At 43.4% G+C, this 23,619-nt stretch overlaps 1 protein-coding gene across 1 annotated transcript in view; it reads left to right on the forward strand.

The window, feature by feature from the left end:
• Positions 1 to 19,128, forward strand: part of LOC107105903 (suppressor of tumorigenicity 14 protein homolog) — a 29,945-nt gene extending 10,817 nt beyond the window's left edge. The window contains exons 7-18 of the mRNA XM_015405949.1: positions 418 to 634; positions 1,647 to 1,789; positions 3,190 to 3,287; positions 4,679 to 4,791; positions 5,804 to 5,937; positions 10,170 to 10,274; positions 11,319 to 11,429; positions 12,431 to 12,550; positions 12,908 to 13,091; positions 16,762 to 17,036; positions 17,514 to 17,650; positions 18,970 to 19,128. Of these exons, the coding sequence (XP_015261435.1) occupies positions 418 to 634; positions 1,647 to 1,789; positions 3,190 to 3,287; positions 4,679 to 4,791; positions 5,804 to 5,937; positions 10,170 to 10,274; positions 11,319 to 11,429; positions 12,431 to 12,550; positions 12,908 to 13,091; positions 16,762 to 17,036; positions 17,514 to 17,650; positions 18,970 to 19,128 (1,796 nt within the window). The remainder of the gene's footprint in view (positions 1 to 417; positions 635 to 1,646; positions 1,790 to 3,189; positions 3,288 to 4,678; positions 4,792 to 5,803; positions 5,938 to 10,169; positions 10,275 to 11,318; positions 11,430 to 12,430; positions 12,551 to 12,907; positions 13,092 to 16,761; positions 17,037 to 17,513; positions 17,651 to 18,969) is intronic.
• The last annotated feature ends 4,491 nt before the right edge of the window (positions 19,129 to 23,619 follow it).

Here is a 23,619-nt window from a genome sequence, read left to right on the forward strand (position 1 = left end):
ATTGTCCCAAACCGTGCATCATTGTCTGTCCACTAAAAGTAATGTGGTTCATTTGCTTTCTCCATTAGCTGGTTCATTTAGAGCTGCTTTGCATTGAATTAGACAGTGAAAGGTGCTGTCTGAACACTGAGAAATTCAAGTCCTCTAGTCACAAATCACTTGCATAGAGGAGATCCTTTTTCACAGCCTTTATGCCTCTGCCTTGCCCCAAGGGGGAGGGGACTTCATGGGGTGAGAACACAGCACAGGACTGGCTCACAACCAATCCTTGTCTGATGAGATGGACAAGCCTGTCTTTTGTGATGGAGACATCTGTTCCCTGGGATCTGGGCTGATAAGGTCTGAATTAGTTTCTCTTTAAACTTTGTCTCTTTGGTGCTTTGATCTGTCATTGATCTTTTTTTGTTTTGTCTACAGTGGCCTTTGACCTTTATGCAAAGCCCGGTAATAACAGGACATTGACGCTGATGAATCCCAAGAAGTCTTTCTATCAGTGGAGGCTGCGAGTGCCCTCTGACTATGTGGTGAGACTGGTGGTGGTTACAGCACATGGAGTGTCTCCTGGGAGCTGCACCTCTCACAGGCTATCTGCCTATGATTTCCTTCTCCCCCTGCAGAACAAGATCATTACAAGGTAGGAGCATAAAGAAAAGTATATTCTACAGAGCATCAAGCATGGACCAAATCCTAAACATTCACTGATCATCAGTGAATTGATCGAAACATTATAGCACTGTGGTAAATAATATTAGATTCATCCCCTTTCATCTTCAGTTAAAAGAAGCAATACTGTAAGATTCAAAAGTGATGTGCTCATAATATGAATTTTGTATGCTCATAATCTCCATTTGAGTTACAAGCTGATAGATCTCTTCCTCTGTTCCCAATTTTTTTTAAAAATATGTATTTAAAATGGACGTGTTACTTGCTTTCACATCTATGCAGGCTGTGACAGGGCTACTAGACACAGATCTGCATTGCCTTGTACAGTAAAAGCTTTGTTATCTGGAACTTTACTATCTGAAAGACTCAGTTAACTGGCATCACCTAGAAGGGGCCCCCCCTTCAGTCACCATGTGCCCTTATCTTCAGATACGCATGGCCAACTCCCACCTCTCCAGGCTTCAGGCATCTAGCTGCTGTGGGGCTCCTGACACCCGGCACTGCCAGCTGATGTCATTCTTAGACAGCTCCTGACTGCTTGCCCACTCCTCTGCCTGCCAGGTAGGACAATTCTGTGGCTGAGAAGGGAGTATAAGGATTCCATATGGCAGAGGTGCTGTCGCTGTGGTGTTCCAGTGGTACGGGGTTTGATTGTTGTGGTTTCCTTTGGGTAGAAGACAATAAGCTTAAGTATCCAGAGTACTGATAATGGCAACATCCATTCCCTACAAACAGTGGATTACAAAGCTTTTTCTGTACAGACTGGTCATATATACAGGACTAGTATAATGCAGTTATCACATGTTCAATCACAGTGTTACTATCCTTAGAATTTGCCAGGTTTCAAATCTGTACAACACTTCATTTCAGCTCTAATTCAAATGCCCCATATGAATTGTAACAAATGAACTAAAATATCCGCAGTTTATGGGAATGCAGAGTGAAATAACTCATAAGCAATAATTGGCCTAAATGTGTTTCAGATGGTGTGGAATGTCTGGGGCCTGGACCTCCCCATTTATACGTTTAACTTCATCAAGCAACGTAATGTTGGTCACTTTCTCACTGGACCGAAGAAAAGAGAGCCATGTACTGAAAGCATATTTCCAAGCTGTTCCTAAAATTGGTATGCAGTCAGACCAACACAGGCATTATTTGTGCATTCATGCTGCTGGATTATTTCTGATAATTCATATGTAGGTGTGATATCTACAAAATATTTCTTTGGATTTAAACAGAGATAATGTATGTATCCATGGATTCAATTTCCTAACAACTATAAGGATATTAGAGATTTAATGCAGATATGGTTTGCAATCTAACCCCTGTGTTATACAACCACATATATGACTGTACCATTGTTGTCTATTGAACTTTGGCACCTCTTTTCCTCTGTCGTTTTTCACTTGTGGCTTCCAGCACACTGCACTCTTATTTTCCTAAAAAGTATACATCACAGCAAGGTCTTTAGTCACAAGCAGGCCCTTAAATAAATAAATTTAAAGTTACAAAATTTAGAAAAGGTGTTTACTTGTGAGGAGGCTTTGTTCTGGGTTCAAGAAATCCCTTCCATCTTGCCATAGTGCCTTGCTCTTCTCTTGGCTGGCCAAAGAAGAAAACTGGCCACTGCTACTTCCATGGAAGAATACAGGAACCATGAGTCCTTTCTCTGTTTAACCCTCTGCCTTCTTCCTTCTCCCTGTCATAAACCCATTGATGTACATGTGTGTCATGGTAAGATATGAAGGCATGTTCCAAAGATTTCAGACCTGATGTTTCATCAGTTTAGGAACCACTCCTTTAAAAAAAAGTATCAAATTTCTAGTAAATTATTATACCAATACTTGTTGATCAGCATACATGAAGTGTCAGATAACAAAGCTTTTACTGCACAAGGCAATGCTTATAGAGCATATAAGAAATGTTGCCTTTTCTCTTTCATTTCAGCCTCTCAGAAAGTATTACTTATCTTCTTAAAAATGCACTGTATTCTGTAGTGGCTTGATTTAGAGTTCGATGTCTGCTCTCGTTTGTTCACAGAAAATTTGCATGTGGGAGGATCCAGTTGATCGTCCCAATCTGTGCATGAAAAGTAACATATATGAAAAATGTGTCTCACCAATGAGTGAAGAATGCATCGGTGAGGTGCATTTGTACAGCACCCTGAGCACTTGAACTGGTCTAAACAAATGGTATCTTTTGCCTCTGTTAGGGGGCCTCTGACATGGCTCTTTTACACAGAATTAACATAATGGCATACATCAAAGCAACCCATTTACACTGCAGTCTTAACCAGCCTTCTAAGCCCATTGACTGCTGTTGACCAAGAAGGATAGAACTCTGCTTAGTTTGGATTTCACTGTTAGAATTATGAAAGTGAACAGAAGGATAATAGTCTTATAACTGTAATTTCAAAAGAAGAAAGAGTCAAAGGGCATTCTTCTGTCCGTGATTTTAAAAAGAACAAGAGAAAAAAGATCATAAAACATGTTAAGACTATCACTAGTATTTTCCCCCTCTTCTTAGTATGTGGTGGCCATTACATCTCTTGGAATGGGACGGTGACTTCTCCTTATTACCCAAGTTACTATCCACCCAGTATTGACTGTCACTGGATCATCAGGGTATGTATGCGAAAATGTAGCATAAAACCATACAAATAAACAACCTAATGTACACTAAAACTCACTAAGAATAATTGTAGTGTGAGTCAAAACAAAAGTCTTGGATTTATACACATATGATCATCACCTGTGAGGTGGGAGGAAATGGACCCTGTAGTAGCCTAACATGAACACAATGGGATTCTTGTCAAGGCTTAGATTATGGGTGGACTGAGATGAAAATAATTGCCCTGGAAAAGGGGCCATCCTCCTCACCTGCCCTGGCCCTGCCTCAGGCCCATAGTCACAGTGGAGTTTATCGGGGCCTGGCCCCCCGACTTACTGCCAAGACCCCCCTGACTTCCAATTCAGCGCAGCCCCCCCCCGACTTCCAGTTTTTTATTTTATTTGTGTCACTCCCTTGGGTGTGTGTGCGGGGTGCTCCCCAACTTATTTAAAGGCCCCACAAATTAAAAAAATCCTGGCTACGGGCCTGCCCTTCCTCCAATGGAAGGGAGGGAAAGAATGCCTACCCCCCATCCCAGCCACATCCCAATGGAGGGAGGGGGGCCTGCCTGCCAGAATGGCCTCTTCTTGGGAGGACTTGGGAGGGCCAGGAACACCCTCTGTGTAGGCCAGGTACTACCTTCCCCATGGCCAACTAGACCTCACTTGGGCTAGGCGCCACTTCCCCCCTGTTCAGCCCTTTGTGCAGGCTGGACAACATACCATATGGGTGAACTGCTATCTCTTGGGTAACCACAAACAGCTCTAGCAAGTCAGTGAAATTCATTGGCGCACACTCTAGCCCAGTGGTGGTGAACCTATGGCACGGGTGCCAGAGGTGGCACTCAGAGCCCTCTCTGTGGGCACGTGTGCCATCGCCCCAGCCAGACCCAGACCATCATTAACGTGTCGAATTCTCTGCCAAATAATTTTAAGTAAATGAGTTGTTTTTTCTAAAGTAAAACCTCAGTATTTAGGTTAAATTGCCGTGTTGGCACTTTGCGATAAATAAATGGGTTTTGGGTCACAGTTTGGGCACTCGGTCTCTAAAAGGTTTGCCATCACTGCTCTAGCCCCTTTCCGTATTAAATTATGTGTACACTACTTTTACATCATCACTGTGTCACTGAATGGTGATGCAGATGGTGAATCAAAACACTTCATATGCATTAGATGCTATTAGTAGCCCTCCTTGAAGTCACAGTACTTATATAAACATGTGTTTGCATGTGTGCAGACTAAACCACTAAGCTATTACTTGGAATCATCAATGGTAGCCTGGTGATCCAGTTTACACTGTCATATATTATAATATTGAAAATGAATACTTGGAAGCAGCATAGCTTTGCCTCACAGAAATTTGCTCTGTAAAAATGTGGTTCTTCTTTCTTCTTTTTTAATCATAGGCACCAATTCCTGGATACAGATTGTTATTCAAACTTCTTGTAATACAAGTTCAGGAGCAATCTCTAGGATCCAATAAATGTGATAAAGATTGGCTGGAAATTGATGGAGTCAGGTGAGCAGTTTTGTCTACTAACTTGCTGTCTGGATCTTTTTTCCCCCTTTGGGCAAAAGCCACCTGCCTCCGTGCTGCATTATAAATCCCTTAGTATGTTAGTGGCTTCCCTTGTAGCAGTGCTGGGGAAGCGGGGGTAAGGGTGGTGCTGATTTTGATAGTCAGAAGGTTAGTCTTACATGTTATGCAATTGTCTGTATTGTGAGTAATGCTCTACTGATGTCAAACAAAGTCCAGGGAAGCATGGAAGGGAACGTGTGTTTGATCTTACAAGAGGGAACTGCCCACTATTCTGTATCTATAGATGAGATGGGATAACCTCACAACAAACTCTAGAGTTGTGACCCCCAACCTTGTTGTGCTGGTGGGTGCCACTACTCAATGACTGCTGTGGAAGACAGATCAATCACAAAGTGACTGATGTGTAGGGTTACTAGGCCATGGCTGGCAACCAGTGGGAGACGGGGGGCAGGGACACTGGGGGGCAACTGTCCCTGGTTTCATAAAGTGACTGTGCATTGGCGTTTTCTTACAAACACACACATGCAGGTTGTATGTGCATTCACTATAACATGTGAACAGGGCAACTGTATCTGGATGAACTGGAGAAATTTAAAGATCTCTGATTAATGAGTTTTGATTAATAAATATAATAAGGAGGCTTCCACTGTCAACTTCTTGGCTTCACAAAAATTATAAACAATAAATCTCTGAATACCAATGCTAGGGGGTAACATCAGGGGAAACCTTGTCCTCCAAGGCAACTGGTTTAGTTTAGTCACTGTGTGAAACAGGATGCTGGACTAAATAGACTACAGGTCCTATCCAGCCCTGCTCTTCTTATCTTCTTATATAACATTTGAATCACAGGTAGGGGTAAAAGTAATAGAACTGGTGGGAGTAGTAAGTTGTTGAATTGGCTTTATAATGTATGTATCACTAAACATAATGTATGATTAGACCAATTACAATATATGATATATATGTAGTTTGTCTCCTATATCTTGATCAGATACTGTAAACCAGTTTCAGAAGGCAACAGGATCAAGGAATATGGCTATTCAGTTGCAATCAGTTTTCATTCAGATGAACTGGTCACACACAGAGGATTTTATATTGAATTCAGAGCATTCAGCCACACAGATCGTAAGTAGACTCAAGCACACTTTCATGTTCATGTGGGACCAGTGTTATAGCTTCGGGAAAATGCTTCAAAGTTCTGTGAAACCATTACTCAAAGTAATAACTTAATTTCTTGTCTTCTAATAATTGACCCTTTTTTGGCTAATTTCTTGAGAAGGCTGAGAATTTGGACCACTTGTGAGGTTTTTTTTTTAATATGCTTGTTACTAATGAAAGGTTGGCAAAATCTAGAAGGCACTCCAGACTACTGTCACACTGAGTTTCAGAGAAAAATCATCTGAAGAAACCAGAGGAACCAGTTGTGATAGTACTGGCAGCAAAGCAGTCTTATTTATTTGTTGCTCTTGGCAACTTTTCTTGCATCCAGATAATATTAGGTGAAAACTAATGAACTATTTTGATATGGTTCTATGCTACATTTTTGGGTGGATACTGGCTTGGTTCCCTCTGATAGATGATCTGAACTGGAAAAGGGACAGATGGATAATGATTGTCCTAGATTTCTCAAGAGGTTTTATACCATTAATTATGGCATACTACAGGAATGCTACTGAGAACTGGAAGTACTGGGCACAGCTTTGCATGGTTCTGCTCCTTTTGAGAGTCCAGACAGTGGTTTGAAAGCTTTCGTGTGCTCATACCTTGAACAAACCTTTGTTGGTCTTAAAGGTACCACTGGACTCTAAATTTGTTATACTGCTTCAGACCAACATGGCTGACTACCTTGAAAGATTATTATGAGGGGCCTCAAGAATCAGAAAAACAAACCGGGATCACAGTGTAACACCCCCTCCCAACTATCACTGTGATTTATGGCTACTATGTTTTATAGTTAATAAAAATAAATATGATCCTTTCATGTTACATAGATGACAGGAAATATCACAACTGATAATGTGATCCTGTATCACAAATTTGAAAAGTCTCATCCTTGTGATATTGTAGAACAGCTTCCGTAGTAAGTTGAGTAAATGACAAGCATCTAAATGTAAGCCCATTTTGTAGTTGATCTTCCTCAGAAGTTATTCTTAGTACATCTTCCTCAGAAGTTATCTCCCTCTTATTTACAACTCAGCATTTACATAGGAAGCAAGCCAGTCCATTAGCCTTTCCTTAATTAGGTACAAAGTCTTCTGCTCTAATACTTGCTGGCAAAACCATATACTGGTGAATGTAATAGTGACAGATGGAGAGGAGAAAGGCATAGAAATAAAATTACAACTTTCCTGAAAGCTCAAGTTTGCAGCTCAGGAGAGATCTTGGACTCTCATTTGCTCAAGGATTCCCAAACGTCAGCAGTGGCTCAGAGTCCTTTCAGTTTTGTTTGATTTGCTAGCTATGCTGAAAGACCCAAATCATGCCAATCTCATTTGTGGTTTGGTGAGTGATCTGGATGGCCCAGGCTAGCCCAATCTCATCAGTTCTTGGAAGCTTAGCAGGGTCATCCTGGGTTAGTGCTTAGATGAGAGACCATCAAGGAAGCCCCAGGTTTCTACACAGAGTCAGGTAATGGCAAACCACCTCTGTTTGTCTCTTGCCTTGAAAAATCTGTGGGGTCACCATAAATCAGCTGCAACTTGACAGCACTTTCCACTGACATACTCAGTCTATACAGTATTGCCCTTAAAGACAATTTGGAAACTGGTTCAAAATGCTGCAGTTAGATTTTTGTCTGGCATTAGCTGACAACATTACAATGTATCAGTATTGAACCAATTGCACTGACTACCTGTATATTCACTGCTCATAGTCAAGGTGCTAATTTTAATCATTAAAGTTTTAAATAGTCTGTCTCTTGAATTAGTAAATTGTTCATTCTCATATGAGCCTTATCTTTTAGAAAAATGTATATGTTGTCTCTGCAGAGTACTGACCAAGATTTAGGATCAGTTGGAGAGGCCTTGCTTCAAATTCCATCCCACAGGGCCAGAATGAGCCACAACAGGGTCTTTTCTGTGGTTGCCCCTGGAACTCTGGGATTTATTTATTTATTTATTTATTTAAAAAAAATTATGCCATCTTTCCACCCAGTCATAGTCCCCAAGGCAGCAAACATAACAACATTAAAGCATTTGAGCAATTAAAAATACAGTTAATAAATTAATTCAATAAAAACACATAAACAAGCACCAGAACCAGGCAGGAGGGCCAATAACTGTTATTGCAGGTATGCCAAACAAAACAAAAAAGTCTTCACCCACAGGTGAAAGACACCCATAGAGGGAGACAGACAATTTTCCCTTGGGAATGATTTTCCAAAGTTTTGATGCCACCAGTATAGCCTTAGATTGATGGAGGCAACTGAAGCAAAGCCTCTGGAGATGACCAGAGTTAATGTTTGATGTAGTGGTTAAGTGCGCGGACTCTAATCTGGGAGAACCGGGTTTGATTCCCCACTCCTCCACTTGCACCTGCTGATGTGACCTCGGGTCAGTCACAAGCTCTGGCACAGCTGTCCTCGAAAATGAGCAGTTTGTGTCAGAGTTCTCTCAGCCCCACCCACCTCACGGGGTGTCTGTTGTGGGAAGGGGAAGGGAAGGGAGTTTGTAAGCCGCTCTGAGACTCCAAGGGGGGGGGTATAAATCCAATCTCTCTCTCTCTTCTTCTTCTAATGCTGGTCCCTGGCCAGACAGTGCCAAGCAACAAACTGAAAGCCATTGCAGATGGAGAAGACTGGAGTGATATGGTCCCTAAGACCCAGTCTAGTCAACACTCTGGCCACGGCATTCTATACCAACTGTAGCTTCTGGACAGCCCCAAGTACAGTGCATTGTTGTCATCTATTCTAGCTGTTACCTGGCATGCACCATAGCAGTAAGATATTTTCTGCTGAGGAAGGGGTGCAGCTGCTAGTACGGTTGCCAGGTTCCTCTGGGCAGCCGGCAGGTGACGGGGGGTGAACTTACCAGGAGCTGGGAGTTTCTTCGCACATTTCAGCAATGTGCCCACATGACTTCCAATGGAAGTGATGTAGGCACATTGGGGATGTTGGGGCGATGCTCTGGTTTTTGCCCCAAAACCAGAGCATCTTCCTGATGTCTCCGACTTGCCTATGTCAGTTCTGAGTCACATTGAAGTCACATAAGCATGTCACTGAACTGCCAGGTGTTCCTCCCTCATTTGAGGGATAATTCCCCCCCCCATAGCCAGGCAGTGGAGGACCCCCACCAGGGGGTTTGGCATCCCTAGTTGCCAACCAGCCAAAGTTGGTGAAAGGCACCCCAGGCCACCACTGCCACCTGTTTATCCAGCAGGAGGCCTGGGTCCAGGAGCTCCCCCAAACTACGATCCTGGTCCTTTAAAGAGAATGCAATCTCAGCCAGAATAGGGGATAACCCATTTCCTGGGTCAGACCTTCCCCCCACAACTAGCACCTCTGTTTTCTTGGGATTAAGTTTCAGCTTGTTAGCTCTCATCCATTTTGAAACTGCCTCCAGGCACATGTTCACAATTTCCACAGCCTCCCTTGGGATCTGCTGGTAGCACAAGGTAGAGCTGAGTGTCATATTGGTGGAAACTCAGTCCAGATCTCCAGAGGACTTCTCCCAGTGGCTTTACATAGATGTTGAAAACATGGGGGTTGGGACAAGATGGAACCTTGGGGAACCTAGTAGGCCGAAAGCCAAGGGGAAGAGCAGCAGTCCCCCAGCACAATACTCTGAAACCTGTCCTCAAGATAGGACCAGGACCACTGCAGAACTGTGCCTCCCAGTCCTGAAAAACGATCCAGAAGAATACCATGATCAATCATATTGAAAACTGCTGAGATGTCTAGGAGAGTTTACAGGGTCACACTCTTCCTGTCCCCCTCCCAGTTCATTGACTGAGAAAGGGCACAATGGCTAAGATGCTCTTCCATGCTGAATTTCAACCAATGGTAGTTATTATGGAATCTACTTGTAGGGATTTCTCCAGTGCAGGGGATGATGTGGCCATTAGAATAGTATTCACCCATTCCAATTATGGAGTCATATAGGACCTGTGTCTCCACTGAATGTTCTGCTCCATGTGTCTTGGCTCTTATCCTGACAGACAGTATTCTAACAACATAGGGGGTTCTGTCTCCTGCCACAGCATACTCACATTGTCCTTTCCCCCACCCACCAACTGTCATAGCAATGTGCTTTGCTGACATAAGCGGGGTTTAGGAGCAATCTTCTTTCACCCAGGACAGGATTGCTCTGTTACTGCATTTTAAGATAAATGTGATAATCAGAAACCTTTTGTTCTTTTAGCTTGTCCTAGGCAATTTAAATGTTCTGACAGAACATGTGTTCCTTTAAACAGCAAGTGTGATGGGTGGAAAGACTGCACAGATGGAAGTGATGAAGTAGACTGTGGTAAGTTTCTGGACATTAACTAATTAGTTTGGTATTTTAAATGTGCAGAAAAGCCCTTTTCAGTTTTTCTTATCTGTGGATAGAGATGTATGTGTATGAGGGGGGCAAATTACATGCATTGTCCCCCCTCCCTCCAGCCTACGTTTTTTGCAGTGGAAGGTTGGAACAGAAACATGATCAGTCCCTGCTGAGTATGGCAGGTGCTGACATTTGCCTGTGCCCCCACCTCCTCCTGAATGAACACAAGGGTGGGGGGAGCCAATCTTGGCTCCCTGCAGGAGATCGGGCCAATAGGAGGCAAGCACCCCATCCAGGTTGGACAGCGGCTGCTTCCACTCCTCATATGGTCACATCTTTCCCTCTTTCTCTGATCAGTTTTCCCAGTTACATGAGGGAGCCTAATGCATGTATACTTATAGGATCTATTTCAACCTTCCACCACATATTGAAAGCTGTTCTGATCCTACTCCATCCCATCATTAATTCCTGTCCACAGGACAGGGAGGTCCAAAAAAGGCTTAAGGCATTTGTTGGGGGCATACGATATTAAAAGTATTAAACATAAGCTCAGAGTATTAGAACCTTAGCTGACCATGTACCCATTCAACCAATCAAAAGTGGCACATAATCATTAGTCCTAATAACTGTTTAGAAAGTCAATCAGAAACTGAGCTTAATCTCACACAGCAAACTAAGGCTGCTCCTACATGACAGCAATTTTCCTTGTAGCTTTCTTTGCTCCTGTGAATCCACAGGCATTTACACACACAAAAAAACCCCAACCTAAAAATGGCCTGTGGTGGGGAAATGGCAGCCGTGGCTGCTGAAGCAGTGGGAGTACAATGGAAAGGCCACGTGGACACTCTATTGCTGTGGTGAGTGCCTCTGCAACAATGAGAACTATGTGGAAAATCATCACACTGTGGAAAGAGCTGGTTAGAGTTAATTATACAGCAGTCATATACCTCTAGAGCACACATGATCTTGGGAACATCTGCTGTTGAATGGAGTTTGACAGTCTTGACGGTTTAGTCCTTCCCTTAGGTTGTAATCCAGTGGAGTCTAATTGTGGCAATGGGAAGTGTAGGCACCATTCCAAGATGTGCAGAGGGGATGACAGCTGTGACAATGATAGCCAAGAAGCGGACAGTTGCTGTAAGTATGATGTGAATTATTCTTTTTAGACTGATAATGGGAAGGGAATCAATTAGTTGCTTGGCATCTCTGAAAGAAAGTGCCACCAAGACACAACCAGCTTATGGTAACCTCGTAGAGTTTTCAAGGAAGGAGACAAAGAAAGGTGATTTGCCTTTGCCTTCTTCTGCGTAGTGGCCCCAAACATCCTTGGTGGTCTCCCTTCCAGGAACCTGCTTGAGGTAGCTTACGAAATAAGAACAATAAGAAACTAAACCTTAAAAATATCAATTAAAATCCAGCATTAATTAATATCTAGCATATTGCTAGGTCACCTAGGAAACTATGTTGTTAAATGCATCCTTCCCTCCCTAAAATACATTGTATAAAATTATGGGGGTGGTCACATGCGCGAGATAAAGTGGGGGGGGGAGCGAGGCTATTTCCACCAGAGGAATTTGACCCACAGTTGCGCAATCACATAGTCCTTGGAAGCTGCGGGCACAGCCTGCCACTGCATGATCAGATGCAACCGCAAGTGAGTCGGTTTTTTTCCTTGCTGTTTGTTTCCGATGTGCTTAAACGAGGAATCGATGAATCGCTTCTCCACACCGAGGGCTCCCTATGGAGTTTGCGATTATGCGCATACTGAGAAGGGGGGGGGGGACAACGGCACAGAGTCAGGATAGCCTGATCAGACCATCCCGACGCCATAAGAGTGTACTGGAGCAATCAGACACAGGAAACTCCGTCCGTGGCCCATCGCAAGCTGTTTACTACCGGATTTTCCCTGGTGTCTTTTTACTTCACTTCTGTGATGGAGCAAAACGGGTTGCTGATGGGTGTGGGGTGCTTCCCAGATATTCGTGTCTGATCGCCCCCTTTAAATCCACCCGGCATTTGTGCCTATGGCAGGGCTAATTGTGCATGTGATCGCACCCTATGTCGCATCTTGCATGACCTATACAATGGCACCATTAAACAGATTAACCCTTTTCTACTCTGTCATTGTATCCTTTCAGCATACAAAAGTTGCCCACAGCGTGCATATAAATGCCTAAATGGGAAGTGTCCGATAAAGCTAAACCCAGAATGTGATGGAATAAGAGATTGTGCAGATGGCTCTGATGAAATGAACTGTGGTATGTAATTTATGAGAGGAGCAAATGGCAGTGCCTGTTTGTACCTATATCAGTTCCAAAAACCAAAGTTCTCTGAGGTGCTCATGAAGCTCCCATAGAAAGGGGCTCTCCATTGACTTCTGTGCTGGGAATAGTTTTATAAGTAACAGTGTAATTCAGAGCACAGTTACACCTTTCTAAATCCACTGATGTCAATGCGCTTAGAAGGATGTTATTCTGTTTAGGATTGCACTGTACGTATCGTAAGGACTGCAACTTCTGTGATAGAGAATAAATATAATATATTGTAATGTAACATAATATATTGTTTTCATGTTTATTCTAAATGTTATCTCTATGTGAATTCTATTTTAATAGCATGTGGAAGGAGTCAGGTAAAGAAAACCAGAATTGTTGGGGGTGAAGATGCCAGGTCTGGAAAGTGGCCTTGGCAGGCAAGCTTGCAGCTTGGAACATATGGCCACATCTGTGGGGCATCGATTATTTCAAATAGGTGGCTGGTATCTGCTGCCCACTGCTTTCTCGACTCTGATTCTGTAAGGTAGGCATTATGCAGCATAAGACATTTATTACTAGTAAGGCAAACTCATATTTTCCATAATTTGCTAATAGACACAACATAAATCTTGTATACAATAGGGACTGTGTTATAAAGCTGGGTTACTTAGAGTAAATTTGCAGAAGGAAAAGTATAACATCTAAAGTCATGCAGCAGAAAACTACATCTACCAAGTGACACAGGTGGTTGAAATTGTTTTTTTGGGATGGCTAGCATCAGTGAACTATTGTGTTAAAGTAGTTTATTTATCACTATGCAGAGAGACGAGGTTATCATCATAAGGTGCACTATATGCCATAGACTGGAGGGGGTGTAAGGTACTAACTTGCTACAGTCCTGGCTGTCCTTCCCTCCAAAGCTGATACTGAGTGCTGCACCTTATAACAAATTATATGCTTTCCATGCACATCCCATGCATATTCCATCCCATCATTGAATATCAACAGCCCTGAATACATCCAACGATAGATACTCCCTCTAAGCTGTGAATTCTTGTGAGCAAAAATTCTACTTTGTGAGCTATTGGCATTAAAGGTGTGAGCAAGCGATCTGGCTACTGCATAAATTAGTTTGCTCTGGAGCCATTCTTCCTGAGCTAAGACAAAAATGTATGAGCTGGAGGCTACAAACTGTGAGCTAGCTCACACTAACTCAGCTTAGAGGAAACACTGGTTTGGTGTCAACCATGGTTTTGAAAATGAAGTGCAAATTATCAAGTATATAGGCTAAGGCTACATATAGATGCAGCTACGAACAGGAGCAAACATGTTTTTTTTGTCAATTATTTTGTCAAGTATTCCCAGTCTTCCCCTAAATGCTCACTGGGGTTTCCAATCAATGCTCCCCCTAAGCTGTGGAGTCTTGTGAGCAAAAATTCTACTTTGTGAGCTGCTGGCATTAAAGTTGTGACCGAGCAATTTGGCGATTGCATCAGTAGTTTGCTCTGGAGCCATCCTTACTGAGCTAAGACAAAAAGGTGTGAGCTGGAGACTAAAAAGCTGTGAGCTAGCTCACACCAACTCAGCTTAGAGGGAACACTGTTGCCAATCTCCCTGTGAGTCCTGGAGATCTCCCAGAAATCACCGTGTTCTCCAGCCACAGCACATCATTTCCCTTACAGAAAATTTCCCAGCTATTACAAACTGATCTCCAGATGACCAAGGTCAGTTCTCCTGGAGTCAATGGCTGCTGTGAGCAGTGGGCTCTATGGCATTATACCCTGCTAAGGTCCCTCCCCACCCCAAACCCTGCCCTCCCCAAACTCTACCCCTCAAATCTACAGGTATTTCCCAACCCAAAGTTGGCAACTGTGTAACTGGCTATAGAAGCACTTTCCAGACCCTTAGAACCTAGAAAATATGGCATCAGAAAGGGTGCTTTTCTACCTTAACTGCCACTACATAGCCCCAAATCAACATAAGCCAACCTCTAGCAGCTTTAGAATTGAAAAGGGTTGGGGGAAAGGGAAGGCCTGGATACCTCTCTGAATTACAATTGATCTCCACACTACAGGGATCTGTCCCCATGGAAAAAACAGTTGCTTTGGAGGGTGAGCTCTATGGCAGTATACTTCACTGAAGTTCTTCAACAAACCTGGCCCTCCCCTAAGTATTGCCAACCTCCAGGCAGCACCTGGAGATCCCCAGCTATTACAACTGATCTCCAGATGACCAAGATCAGTTCTCCTGGAGAAAATGGCTCCTTTGGACAGTGGACTCTATGGCATTATACCCTGCTGAGGTCCCTCCCCACCCCAAACCCTGCCCTCCCTAGGCTCTACCCCTCAAATCTACAGGTATCTCCAAACCCAGAGTTGGCAACCCTGTAACTGGCTACAGAACCACTTTCCAGACCTTTGAAACCCAGAAAACATGGCATGGGAGGAGGTGCTTTTCTACCTTAGCTGCCATTACATAACCCCAAATCAACATAAGTCAGGGGTGGAGGGAACCATACCTGTTACCATGCGGCTCTCCTCTCATACTACCCACTTGGGGCAGCAAAATGACTTGAGACAGCCATGCCTTATAGCTAAGCAGAAGGAAACAAACATGGCTCGCCTCCCTCTATTTTCCCCTTCCCTCCGCCACCCCCCCAGCTACAACTGGGACACTCACCTGGAGCTTCTTTCTAGAGATTGTTGTAGAGCCAGTTTGGTGTAGTGGTTAGGAGCACGGACTCTAATCTGGGAGAACCAGGTTTGATTCCCCACTCCTCTACATGCAGCTGCTGGTGTAACCTTGGGTCAGTTACAAGTTATTTTGGAGCTGTTCTCTCATGAACTCTCAAGAGAGTTCTCTCAGCCCCACCTACCTCACAGGGGAAGGGAAAGGAGATTGTAAGCCGCCCTGAGACTTCTTCGGGTGGGGTATAAATCCAATCTCCTCCTCGTCCTCGTCCTCCTCTTCTTCTAGTAGAAATATAAAACTGACAATTCGGTGGATATTATGGATTCACAGGTGTATCAAGAATAGAAGCCCCTTGAAAATCTATACCAGATGTCTCTAACTGTTTTGAAACCTGGAGGCCCTTAGGAATTCTGACACAAGGTGTTGTACACCCAATCAGATCTCCAAAGACCAATCAGAAACCCTGCTATAGCAAAAGCACCACCTGGCGCCACCCACTTTGTAACAACACTTGGAGAGGACCAAGAAAGTTGCTGGTTGGCACCATGGTACCCAGGGCACTACACTGAGGAATCCTGATCTACATAGAGCTTTGTATATTTGTCAAATGTGTCAAATACTGTTCCAGAGGAAGCTAGAAACACTGGCTTTCCAGGACACAGAGACAATTATTACAAACTAACTGTCACATGGGAGTCATTTTCCTGTGATGTGATCCCACATACCTGTGGTAATTAGTAGAATACCAAAACTAGGCTGCGATCATATGGAGCGGAAGCTGCGGCAGGCAAACGATTCCCCCGCGGATTAAAGGGGACACATCTGTCTGGCGTCCCGGAGTCGTTGGCAGGGCGTCTCGTTGCACTGCAGGAGCGGCGCAAAAAACCACCAGGAAAAGGTAAGTATTATGCGGAACTGCGGGGCAGGCAGGTGGAAGTCTGATCGCACAAATTCGCGTCAGTTCGCCCCGGGGCAAACAGCCTTGTTTCCTGCCCGCAGTTCCTCGGTGGTGTGATTGGAGCCCTATACAAGCAGGGCCAATAGCATTGGTTTTCCACACCCAGCTACTACCTTTCTTCATAGTGGATGATGATGGAATTGGAAAGTCCCACATCCATAGCTGCCTGTGCTGATATGGTTCACACACATATCGCAGCAGTACAATGTCGATCATTTCATTCCTCCATTGTTCTCTCCCTTGACCATAAAGTTCATACTAAGAAAAATGTGTTTTTCACTTTAAGCACTTTAAGCCCGAACTTTGTATTTGCTCCTGTTGCGATACAGTTAGCATCAACATCTGATCATATATCATGATGTATGATCAAGATCTAGTGCTGTTTACCACCATACAAAATGGTACTTTTCCTGAGGTTTTTCTTTGCCCTATCTGATGGCTTATTTCATGGGACTTATAAACTTTAGGTGCAATCCACTGAGAACGGATTCTGCACAATCCCCTTTGGAATGATTGGGAACTGAGTAATAACAGTACTTGGAGAACTGTGCTCTTTGTTTTTCAGGTACTCTATAGCATCCGGCTGGACAGCATATATGGGTATAAGGATCATTAACAAAAACAACAATAATCATATAGCCATGCGATCAATCAAAAGGATCATTGTCCATCCATATTACGACCAATATATCTCAGACTATGACATTGCCCTGTTGGAAATGGAGGCACCAGTATTCTTCAATGAGCTGGTACAACCCATATGTTTACCAAGCAGTCCTAGACTATTTGTTTATGGAACTGTCTGCTATGTAACTGGCTGGGGAGCCGTAAAAGAAAATAGTATGTTCATTTTTGGATATGTTTATTGCAAAGTGCAAGTGTAATACTAATTTGTAATCCCCCCAAACCAGTGCTATATTGATTAAGCTTTGTTTAAAGATTTTAGACCTGGCTCAATAAGATATCAGTTTTTCCAGTTCTGAAAATACATATCCCCAGTGAGAGAAGGGAGAGCTGTGCTGTCTGGAGTTTTGTTATTCATAGGTCATTAGGAAGGTAATATCTTAAGATATGAAGTAATTTTAAATACAATAACATTTAATGTGTTAAATTTTCAAACTGCTTTGCAAACATTTTTTTCTTATAAGCAAATCAAAGTAATCAAGTCTTCTTTAAAAAAGTCTTCTTAAAGGTTAGGTATTTATTTACTAGAATGATCTCTAAACGAAGGCAAATCTTGATAGTTTTTGATTTTCAATCTTGCCCTTTGTGATTTGAAATATCTTATTTGACTAATTCCGTTTTCTTTTGATTTAGGTCAGCTTGCAAAAACTCTACAAGAAGCTAAAGTGAAAATAATTAATCAAAGTACTTGTAACAAGCTTTACGATGATCTGATTACTTCTCGGATGCTGTGTGCTGGAAACCTTAATGGTGGTATTGACGCATGTCAGGTAAAGTGGAAAATAAAACTGCAAAAAGCCACAATAAAGTTTTTCAAATGCCCATTAAAGTTTTGCTTCAACACTTCCTTCAAGGGATCACCCTCATTCTTCTTTCCACAGTCCTTAAATTCATGGAAAGATATTAGTTCTTCTTCCCTTTGATCTCCATTATGCAGCGGTGGAGGGGGGGGGACAGACGGGACAGGACACTCCTTCTGGTTATACCTTTCTTTTGCCACATGGTGGCATATTTCTTCAATGAGCTGCTAGAGACAATCAAAAACAGGGATCCAGAATGTAGCATGTAAACTTTCCTAAGGCTGAGTGACACAAGAAAACATAAAAATGGAAAACCAGGCTGACTCTTCTCCTCACTGCATCCCCCATCCCTCACAGCTCTTATCCATGCAGCCCCGGGATCCTTATCATGGCCTTTCAGAAGTCAAAAGGAGCTCCTTCCCCCTCTTTTGCCAGTGGAAAAGCTGGTAGGATCCAATCCAGGATGTTTTTCAGTGCAGGCATTGAGTTAAGTTCAATCTGAAGTTAGTTTAAGAATGCTTTTGCAGCTGATCAAGGTAGAGCTGTGATTTGTACAAGAGATCCCAGGAAACTTTTAGGTGTCTTTTCACTGCAAAGATATTTGCACCCACATGCAAATTTGTCTCCTTGATTTCAGTCGCACTTAAGTTCAAGTAAATATATTTATGATTTCCATCTCTTTTGGTTTAGTTAGGTTATTGGCTAGGTTCCTAAGCCTAATCAAGCTGAAACTCATTTTTTGTTGTTGTTAATATTGCAGTTACCTTCAGATTTGTGGTCTAGCGTGAAATAGTAACTGAGTCACATAAAAACAGACTTATGTTCCATGTTCTGGTCAGGATGATCTACATATGGAAATGGTTTTCCCCATGCAGAGTATTTCTGAATCAGGTGTAATGTGCATAAATAGTGCTTGTGTGTGTCCCTTTGGTGGATCGTCATATGAAGGACTTGTGGCTTCATGTGTCATCTCCATGGAGGAATGAGGTATACAGCACTGTTAGCATTGACAATGTTAGTCACTTGCCTCAGGTACCTTCCTTCTTGACTCATACCTCAGTGCTGCCTAAACTGATAGTATCAACTGATAGTGTGTAGATGTGTGGACATGAGGGCCTTAGATGTGGACAATCATGTATAGAAATGGACTAAGCATCCCAATTTCAAAAGGGAGATATCATAGTGATACATAATAGTGGGATAAGTATAAACATGACTAAGCACCAAAATGAAATAAAAAAATGAAGTTTCTCTGTTCTAATAGTGGGACTTCTGTCCTTCTCCTTTAGGGTGATTCTGGAGGTCCATTAGCCTGCTTAGGAAAGGGGAACAGATGGTACCTTACAGGCATTGTCAGCTGGGGTGAAGGATGCGCTCGAAGAAACCGCCCTGGAGTTTACACCAAGATCACAGCAGTTTATGACTGGATTCATCAGTACACAAACTAACAGAAGGCTTGAGGAGAAAACTGAAAGAGCACACACATCCTTACAGGAGCCCTTTAGTTTTAACAAACAAAACAGGTCTTATAATATTATAAAGAAGATGCCAAGAAGAAACATTATAGGGGTTTTCTGTGTTGACTTATTTGCAAATGAATGTTGCACTGCTAAAGAATGGCATGGATTAGAATCACAAAGATTAATTGAACATCTTGATGGCTTTCATTGGTGGTCCATCTGCAGAAATTGGGGATCAGGGCTGAACTTTTAATAACTGTCTGCCTGAAACTATTCTGAAAATTCTTCTGCTTTACATACTCACTGATCTTGCTTTTAATGATTTGCTATTAAGGCTGAGCAGTTCCCCCCTCTTTCTTGATGTCAGAGGATTGTACAGTTTTAAGAGTTATAAAAACCTTTGAGAGAGCCAAAAGCATGGAAAATAAAGGCTGGAGGGGTGTGCTTGGTGGGAGCTGTAGATGTTGGAAGTGTTACTGTCATAAATCCTATGTGACTAACAGTGCAATCCTAAACAGAGTAATATTATCTAAGTCTATTGAAGTCAGTGGATTTAGAAGGTTTAGAAGTGGTTGAGATGCTGAACTGCAGGCTGGAAGGTCGGTAGTTCAGCAGTTCAAGACCCAAGTGCTGCAAGATGGAGTGAGCTCCCGTCTCTGGTCCCAGCTCCTGCCAACCTAGCAGTTTGAAAGCAAGAAATTGCAAGTAGATAAATAGGTTACCTTCAATGGAAAGGTAAGAGCATTCTGTGCGCCTTGGCATCTAGTCATGCTGGTCACATGACCACGGAATTGTCTTTGGACAGCGCTGGCTCTTCGGCTTGGAAACGGAGATGAGCACCGCATCCCTAGAGTCGGATTCGACTGGCTTTCGAGCAAGGGAAACCTTTACCTTTACCTAACTCTGTTTAGGATTGCACTATTAGTTTTCTTTGATTTTGATTTCTTCTGTTTCCCAAGTGAACTTTCCAAACATGAACTTTCTTTATCAAACCACCCTGCATCATTCACCAGTAGTATGGGATTTGTGCAATGTTATGCCATAGTGGTTGTTCTTTACATTTAATGAATACCTTCTTCCCAAATCAGAGCATTCATATTGTCTTATTTATGTACAGAAGCTTATAAAAAAGAAACTGCAAATATGGATATTTTGCTGGCATTTGAATGCACACTTGTTTTACTGAGGCTATTCAGATGTTGCCTTTAAACTCCTTTAAAGCCTTTATATAGTACAGTTTCTCTGGTAATCACTCCATAAATAATTAGAAACATTTGGCAAACAAAATGTTATGCATGCAATAGCTGTCATCTGTTCTTTACATTTTCTTTTGACCTAAACAATATGAAATATCGTGGCACTCATGTTTAGGGATGGGCACAAACTGGCTCACGAACTAAAGTTTGTGATGAATTTTGGGTGGTTCGTGGTTCGCACACTGAAGTTCATGGCAGGTCAACTGGCATGAACTTTCTACAAACTCTCAAGCAGGTTTGTGTCAGTTCATGGTGGTTAATGAATGGATACATTTCTAGACAGACTGTCTCCTCTCAATCAAAATATTTACCAAACTTCAAAGCAACCGGGAGGAGGCAGAATTCTCCAGCTTTTGAAACACCAATGGGGCCCTCCAAAGTTTAACAGGCACTGCTGGCTGCCAATATCAGAGTTCCCCTTCTATGGGATCAGAATGCTATACCTTCAACTCAGCTCTGCACCTTCTCTTCTGTTGGGTCTTGGCAGTTAGACAGAGAGGCAGGGCCCTGACCTGGATCGCCCAGGCAAGCCCGATCTCATCAGATCTTGGATGCTAAGCAGGGCCAACCCTGGCAAGTATTTGGATAGGAGACTCCCAAAGAATAGCAGGTCCAAGAGGCCAGGGGCAGGCCATCAAGCCACCTCTCTGAATGTCCACCGTGCCCCAGTAGGAGTTGCCAGAGGTTGCCATGACTTCCAGGCACAGGCACACAAACACAATGCAAAAATGCAAAAAAAAAAAAAAGACATAGAGACAGGGAACTTATTAAAAGCAGAGCACTCACTTTTTACATCCTTCCACCCCTCCTGATTATGAACAACTCTCTCCTGGTGGGGCTTGGGTCTTAGGTGGACTCAGGGCTCTGAGCCACCCCATCTCTCTGCTCACACTGAGCAGAGGGTTTTAGCTATTGGGTGCCTTGGCTGAGGACCCACATTTTATACCCTCCCATCTCTCCTGATTGTGAACACCTCTGTGTGCCATGAAGGTGAAAGTGGGTGCAAGCAGTGCTCATTGGGGGGGGGAGAAGTCCTCCACCCCCTATGTACCACAGGCTCCCATCCCTGAGCACCAAACCCATCCTGCCAGCTCACTGGGGCTGGGCCCTAGCAAGGTATCACCAAGGGTCTCCTTCCTCTGCCAGCTCAACGTGTATTTCCATTCCTTTGCCGTGTAGAAGAATACACCCCAGTTGCTGGGTGTGGTATGGACCTGTGTGTTTCAGCCGGTGGTGGGTGGGTCGTGGTTGTGGGCATGTTTCCTTTGCTTGTGTTGGGGATGTACTTAAAGGAATGGCAGAATTGCCCATTGTTTCAATGGGAGGCTTGAAGGCCCATTGAAGATAATGGAAGCCAGGAATGTTGGTTGACTTGCATGACCTCCACTGAAATACACTACAGCACAAAATAATTGCAACACAGAGAGTGATTAAAATGTGGAATTCACTGCCAGTGGGTGTAGTGATGGCCACAGGAATAAACAGCTTTAAAGGGGGATTAGATAGATTCAGGGAGGATAAGTCTATCAATGGCTTTAGAAGGGGATTAGATAGATAAGCCTATCAATGATGCCTACCATGGTGACCAAGAGGAATCTCCAAATTCAGAGACACTAAAACCTCTAAATTCCAGAACTAGGAGACAACATCAGAGGAAGGCCTCATCCTCTATGATGTGTTGTTGGCCCTCCAGAGGAACGTTTGTACTTTACCTACCTCTTTGTCCTTCTGATTGGTTAGCTGCTTTCCTGTGTTTGACCGGTTTTTTTGATTGGCTGTGCTGCCCTTCCTTCTATTTTTGAACTATGGGCTGTAGCTAGAGAATTCAGCATAACTATGATCATAGCCTATTGCAGCGCTAAGTGAATTTTGTTATGGAAGGTTATTGTTGAAGTTCTTCAAAGCACCCTTACGCTGTTCCTATTCTGTTCAGCAATACATGTTTTTTGCTCTGTTTATTCTCCATTCACTGGTTTTGTTTACAGGAAGCATGTGAGTTGGGAACACACCATACAGCCACCTCTTTCATCCAGCAGAGATTGAGGCCGGAGTCTCGGCTCACCACCCACTGCAGCCATGGCTTGTCCACCCACAAGGGGCTCATTGGGCTGCTGGCTCTCTTTCTGCTGCCTCAGCTTGCCTGCCCGCACTGCACACAGAATTTGAAAATGGTGTAACGATATGAGCTTATGTTTGTATTTCTGTATAGTGGTGATGCTGCTTATGTGTGTCTCTAGCATGAATACCTATGCAATATGTATTCAGGGATTGCTGTATGTTGTGTGTTGCTTTGTTCTGCATCTCATGCTTGCCTAGAAATAGGCTGGCCTGGGCCTGCCGTTGCACATACGGACCATGTGCGTCCCTGGAATGTATCCCATGACTCTTTGGGATGGAGAAGACACCGCGCCATTGCACCCACTTGGAGAGCTATGGAAAATCCCCAGCGAACCCCGGCATTCTTGGAATGGAAAGAGCAAGTGACCCTACTCCCTTAATCTGGTTTGGAGATCTAAAGACAATAGCGTTTATGGCTTTGGAGCAGGAACCAGATCTGCAAATCAAGAGGTGTCCATGGGAACGGAAGATTCACACCTTGCCAAAAGGCACCTTTGATGTAGGAGTAGGATCTGCATATTGCCACCACCCCTCAGGAGAGCGTCATCCCCTCGTCACCCCCTCGTCACCCCCTCTTCATCCAGTAGTGATAGTTTAGAGGACGGGTTTGATAGTTTATGGCTGGATAGCACATGCCCCAAAAAGAGTTTATTTAAGGAGAAACTCTCCTTTGTCTCTCTGGTTAACCCACCCTCCCCATAGCAGTGCACTAAGGTGCTACAAGTGACTCTACTACCTAAGTTCTCCGGAGTCGCGACCCAGAGAGCTCACACGTGGTTTGGCTGGTCCTACCTGTGTGCCTTGGAGTTCACAAGCTGCTGCATTTCGGCTGCCCAGCGTTCCAAGGAGGAGAGTTCTTCCTCAGCTGGACCTCAGATGAGTATAGCCGTGCCCCATTGTGTCATCCCCATTTTGATGCTTTTGTTATTTTCTATGCTGTAATTGTTCTGATGTACTATTGTAACTAAGGAGCTTGTATAACTGTGTGTGTGATTCTGATTTTGTATGACTGCAGAAACCTTTAGTAAAGACAACATTTATTCTTAATCCTAGCGTGTTGTCTCACTTCCTGGGATATAGCCGAGCGTCTCATTGGCCATCTGAC

Source organism: Gekko japonicus, unplaced genomic scaffold (genome assembly GCF_001447785.1).
Source record: "Gekko japonicus isolate JY-2015 unplaced genomic scaffold, Gekko_japonicus_V1.1 scaffold365, whole genome shotgun sequence".
In the NCBI taxonomy this organism is placed as follows: domain Eukaryota; kingdom Metazoa; phylum Chordata; class Lepidosauria; order Squamata; family Gekkonidae; genus Gekko; species Gekko japonicus.